The following is a 6,306-nucleotide window of genomic DNA, read 5'->3' as shown; positions in this document are numbered from 1 at the left end:
TGACTTATTAACGACAGGAATTCTCGACTTAATTCTCCGTATAAGCCTCGTTTTATTGCAGATGTAAACACCGCCAAACTTTAATAATTTAGGAATTTGCCATCTTCCACAAGGCCGCCTTCCGTTTTGCCTTTCAAAATTCATTACCAGAGAAAAATAATTAGCATTTCCAAGCACGTAAAAGAACGCGCCTTGCCTAGACGCTCTCAAGATGAATTCATATTTTGAGTCTATTAAACAGTCTGTAAAGATAAGTTGGAGATATTTGATCTCTATAGGGGGTAAAGCTTCATAAATCTTTGTCGCTTCTTGTTGATAGCATCGATTTAATAAGATTCGCTACTTTTGCGGAAATCAATTTGTTTGTCTTTCCGTGTATCACCCTTGAGGCCCGTCAAATTTGAGTTTTAAGTCTTCTGATCTTATTCCTCAATCAGAAGAAGCCAGAAGTACTTAGTTATTGAGTTGCGGGGCGTTACGCGATAATCCCCTTCTCGAACCCGTCAAGACTGTTATAAGTAAGTCAATATTTTTAATTAAATAAGCGAATACTTCACAGATTTAAGTTAAAACCAACCCGAAAGGATGAGGTAAGGAAAGGTGTTACAAATCAAGGTTACATTCGCTTCGTCAACTAAGTTCACGTTATAGGTAATGTGAACCGATTTTGTCTTTGGACTGTTTTGGAAGGTCAAAACGTGCATTTGATGTTGTTGGTTGATGTGACTGTCTCCCTCATTTCTACCTTTACTTTGTTCTGTACATAATGCAAGCATTGTAGTGAAACTTACACGGACAATGCATACAGCAGTCGCGCTAATATAGTTGCAATTATGCGTTAACTTAAGGTTTATTCGATGAGTGTGCGTAGGGTCGACACTGAATTTTCCCCCGTTGAAACAAAATGTATGCAGGGTGTAAAGAGCTGTCAAAAAAACGAGACATTTTCTCCGATAGATGACTTACCAATTTAGCTACTGGATTGCTTGAAAGAAAAATCCATTATACATATATGAAGAATTGAAAATAACAGAAAGCAATTTTTTTGTTGCGACAGAAATGCGACAAAACAGGAACATCAAAGATTCAAATCAAGTTATCAAGCCATGATTAAATTTCCCCAGTTACTGTCAACATAATGTTATCTTGACATGAAAAGAGCAACGTCAGAAAAACTCAGAGTGCTATTTTGTCGATATCGGTAGTCGAACACCTCATCCATTACTAAGTGGATTAATAATTTCAAGAAAATGCGCTCTTTCCAAAACACCGTGCAAAAACAACTGATTACAAGTGACCACCGCCCACCTGTGTTTTGCAGATGATTTTCGAGAGAGTGAGCTAGTTGTTTGTATTTTATAAAGACTCTGAAAAATCGTTTATCGAAAATTATAATCCGCTTAGGCCGGAGAATTTGTTTTCTTCGCTGTCACTGTTTGTATTTAGAAGCTGAGATTTTATTTTTATATTGTGTTTGTCAAAACAAAATCCCATTTGCGGAGGTCTTTTAGCTATAGATAAATTGAAATACTAAAACTAAAATTAAATCTGTTTTCTTTACTTCAAATGCATGGACTCGTCAGGAAATAAGTGGCAAACAATAATTTTTAATCCACCAGTTAAAATAGAGGCGGGTCCGCGGTGTAAAAGATCATAAATAGTAGTAATCCTTAGTAATCCTTAAAATTTTTTTTTTTTTTCATGTTTTGATTTCCTTCCGTGTTCCCCTCCAGCTATTGTTTAGCTTAAAATCTCATTGATAATCAACAATGCAACAGAGTAATTAGGAAACCTCCTTAAGCTGTGAAATTGCCGAAATTCAAAATGAATTCGGCGTCACTACCAAGTTGTTTTGACTTCGCAGCAGTGTTCGTTTCTCGCCAAACACGAAACTGAAGAAGCTACAGAACGCTGTTAAGAATATCACACAGAGAAAATACAACAGAATCAGACTGATTTATTAACTATGGAACCTCGCTTGGCTGAAAATATATTTATATATATATATATATTCTGTCCATTTGTTTATCTGGTTTTGGGACATTCGATGAACTTGGCTTTTGAGAAGAAAGAAAACTTATCAACAGATAACCTTTTTAGTTTTACTAAGTAATTAGAGATGTCGATAGAGCATGGAATTTATCATCTTGCATTTAATCGCTCCTTTAGTCGAGACCTTCCCATAAACAAATTAACTCGGGAAAACGTTAAGTTTGTACAAGACAATTTCTTTGATCATTCTAGAATTCAATTAAGATCACTTGCTGAGCAAGCCCTCTAGCACTCTTCATGAAATTTCATTCTTCCAAATCTTCCCAAATCTTGCAACTGTAAGTTGATCAAGAAATTAAAGTTCTCTTAAATAAATCATTATGGGCCTATTTTTGACATAGAACACGAATTGCTTTGTTTTGCATAGAATGAAATAGAGGAAATGAAACAAAATTGGCTGATAAAACCGACATTTTTCTAATATATATATATGTGTAAATCATCTAGATAGCTCTAGTTCGTCCGTTGAAATGCGTGCAAGAGTGTTCTACGTGGTGGCTCCTTTTCTCATTTTCAGTTTATATCCCTGGTGTTATGTCTAATGTCTGTAGGAAGATTTCATCTTTGAGGTAGCACACTTAATATTAGCCGAAAATTGGCGTCTCACAAAAGCACTTGTTATCAGTATATCTATAAATGGCATTTCCGTCTTCCCAGCATTTTTATTTATTCCTGGCTTTGACAGAACGATAGAACAAATTAGTTTCTGTTACTGATGTTATCTGCTAGCAGTCATACCACACAATGATATACAACTTCCTTGGAAATTAATAAATAGTTCAAAATTCACTCCGGTAATATTGACGACTTATCGGTATCCATGTATGTGTCTCTGAGAAATTAAAGCCAGAATCAGAATTGCGTTTGTTTACCACTGACTCAAGGGTACCAATGACTAGAAAATACCATTATCCAACGGAAAAAATTATACAGCTAATTTTTGAAACGCCCACGTGAAGTAATTGCAACTTTGATTTTTAAATTTGTAACAAATTCTCGTAACGGCAGATCTGAAGTTGAGTCTTTAAAGAGCAGAATACAAAGTTGGGTCTGAAAATACATCTAGTATTACCAGGAAGAAAGGAACTTCGCTCTTACACTACGCATGCCTGACCTAAACGTTTTTTGTTTTTTTTAAATAAACCTTTTTCTTTGAGAATACCGCTTTTAATGAAGTGCTTTTTATTTTTTTCATTTTCAGCTCAATTAAGAGAGAATATCTCAAGGGCTGTGGATTAAACTTATGATTAGTCTTGACAAGCACTTTTAAGTAGATTCTGTTAACTTTCCGACAGCACTTGGCAAACGGGCGCCTTGTTTGTCGTATAAATCACAACAGACTCCGGTCCAAGGATCTGTGAAACTTCCTGCACTACAAGCCTAGAAAAACGGGACAGCGTAGAATAACTGCCGCTTAAAGAAATCAACTGGGAAAAGTGCCAGTGTTAGTGTGTGCTTTTTCAAAGCTTGCCACGGTAAACTTTCTGTGACCAGCCTCCGATTCAAAAGATGAACAACACTTCCGTACCACAGGCAACCCCAAGCTCCACAGATACTGTCTCATTCTCGCCAAGCTTCGTGTATCCAGTCGCGACGTGTCACATACTAATCGTAGTTGTGGCAATCATTGGAAACCTCTTGGTCTGTTACGCTATTCTCGTCAACAAGAACCTTCGCAACAATCCAACAAACCTCTTTATTTTCTCGTTGGCGTTCTCCGATCTTCTCACCGTGATTATCGCTGTGCCGTTTGACATTGAGGGACTTTTTCTTCAATGGCATTGGAAGCACGGAGAAATAATGTGCAAGGCCTGGATCACGATGTACCTCATCACTGTACCCACCTCGATTTTGACCCTTTTGGCCGTCAGCGTTGATTGTTACAAGAGTCTCAGTGATCCTCTGAATCGCTTCCGCCGTTCCAGATTCATGACTCGGAAAAGGGCTTTGATTATCAGCCTCATTATCTGGTTATACAGTTTGCTGTTCGCTTTACTTCCCATCATGGGCTGGCGAACAGAAGAGAGGTTCGTTTACAATAGCGGCTGTTATTTCCCTTTTCCCTTGGAGTACATGACGCTCAGTTCTTCTCTAAATTTTATTTTACCTTTGCTGATAACCTGTGCCATATATATCAAGATTTATCTCATCGCTCGCAAGCAACACAACTTTGGCGGAGCTGAGAGCCGAAAACTACGTTCGACAGAAGAAAAAAAGGTTTATTCCAAAAACGTCCGAGCGGCCAAGACCATCTCCATCTTTGTGGGGGCTTTCTTCTGCTGCTGGGTTCCATACTCCTCGATCAGTATTGTCGCCACTCTATGTGAGACGTGTGCAAACCACATTCGGTATGAAGTGCGTATTGTGCTGCTGATGTTTGGTTACCTTAACTCGGCGCTAAACCCGTTCCTTTTCGCATTCCGCAACAATCGATTTAAGGCTACCTACAATATGGTGTTCAAATCTGTCAAACCCCGACCTAAGGTCACAAACGACTTCAGCTGCAGACGTTCCACGTTGACCCAGAGCACCCTTGCATCAGATTTTGCCGATCTACACGAATACGAGGTTCGCGCTCACGCGGCGAAATTGAGAAGGGACAATTTGTCAGCTAAGATGCAGTACAAGTTGTGAGGAGTCACATGCTGTGCAGAAACTGCTTCACTGGAACACAGAACGGTCAGAACCTACATTGATACGCAGTAACTATAATACTCTAATTAGAACGCACGCCAATTTAGCATATGATTTTTGCGTATTTACATGTTACCACCTTTGCTAGGGCCATGCAAGTCACTTCGTCAGCAAAATGCACAAAACTGAAATCAGGGTAAGAATAATGTTTATTTGTACCCCCGAGGTACTCCCTGAAAATTGGGGTGGGGGTGTGCGGCCCACTTCCCAAAACCGTTACCGCATTTAAGACCAAAATCTGCGATTTTCTCTCCCTTATTTTTAATATGACCTGATCAAGAATTCGATACCCTATTTAAGACCTAACCCTTAAACCCATACCCTGTTTCAGACCTGCCTTATAATTAGCTCTTCAGTTCAGATGTTAAAGGCATTGTGAAGCGTTTTTGTTGATGTTCTTAGCATCCTCTAAAAAACATACCTAATTCAAGTCTAGAGTTCAAGACCATACACTATTGGAAACCAAAATGGCTGATATCGATACTCTTTTTCTTACCAAAGTGGCTAAAATACCATACCCTTTGGGGCCGCACAAACCTATTTAGCCCATATAGGGGAGTATGCATGCAGTCAACACTATGTTTCATTTATGCCTAAGCATAAACCGCCTGTAAAATTCATGCCGTCGAGAAGTTACAAAGGCGCCAAATAGTGACTGGTTTTGGATTTGCTGCAATCTATAAAGCAATTTCCAATTGAGTGTCGTAAAACCAAAACCAACCAATAGAGCTTTTTCACATGACGTCATGGCAGCCATATTGGTGTTCCAAAACAATGAAACGGCGGCCATGTTGGTGTACTAAACCAATCTTGTGGGAGTTCAACTCTTTTCTTATGTGAACACTTTCTTTTGTTCCAATAAATTTGCATGGCTGCTGGCGACATGAGTGAAAACCTTCTATTGCCAATCAAAAAGGAAACATGTATATTGCTTTTAAAGAAAGATTAAACTTCTTTCGATCATCAAAAGCCCTTATTGTACAGCCAGTGTTATTTCATCTTGTTAGATATGCTCGAACACTTGTCTTGTTCATTTCTGACATCGACTGTTAAACTTGTTTTGTTTTTCACATCCCTATGTTTAGAGCTGAAGTATTACTTGTATTATTCTTGTAAGCTCGTAGCATTATTGAAGGACAAACTTCCTCTAAATATAGACCTAAACATTTTCTTTCCGATAATAACATCCATCACCCCACCCCCAACACAACCTGAAATATTCCTTGAACAAATTAAATCTATGGATTTATTACGGGAATTTTAAGGGATGTTATATACAAGGTATATATCTAGATGCAGCTGTTTTATCAAGAGGCCAGCAGTCATTCATTCAGGCATTATAAAATATTTGCGGTTACGAAATGATATTTTACCAGGCAAGGGGTCGGCAAAAAACACTTGTTAAGGCCTAGCCAGCATACATAAAATATGAATATCGCTTTATGTATAAACAGTACTCAGGTAACCTCGTCAAATATAAATGCACAGGATAACGGTTGGACTAGTGACGCCCAACACTCGAAAATACTGTGGAAACATTTGCCTGTCGCCTTGTTCCCA

General features: G+C 38.4%; 1 protein-coding gene across 1 annotated transcript in view; it reads left to right on the top strand.

The window, feature by feature from the left end:
- Window positions 1-406: 406 nt before the first annotated feature.
- Window positions 407-6,306, top strand: part of LOC149102112 (adenosine receptor A2a-like) — a 6,269-nt gene continuing 369 nt past the window's right edge. The window contains exons 1-2 of the mRNA XM_089275334.1: window positions 407-518; window positions 3,254-6,306. The exon at window positions 3,254-6,306 is cut by the window's right edge and continues 369 nt beyond it. Coding sequence (XP_089131460.1) covers window positions 3,562-4,686 — 1,125 coding nt within the window. The 5' untranslated portion in view covers window positions 407-518; window positions 3,254-3,561 and the 3' untranslated portion in view covers window positions 4,687-6,306. The remainder of the gene's footprint in view (window positions 519-3,253) is intronic.

The sequence above is a fragment of the Orbicella faveolata genome, unplaced genomic scaffold (genome assembly GCF_042242905.1).
Source record: "Orbicella faveolata isolate gen_17 unplaced genomic scaffold, um_ofav_v1 contig_36, whole genome shotgun sequence".
NCBI classification, from domain to species: Eukaryota; Metazoa; Cnidaria; class Anthozoa; order Scleractinia; family Merulinidae; genus Orbicella; species Orbicella faveolata.
This window is presented reverse-complemented; position numbering and strand designations above follow the sequence as displayed.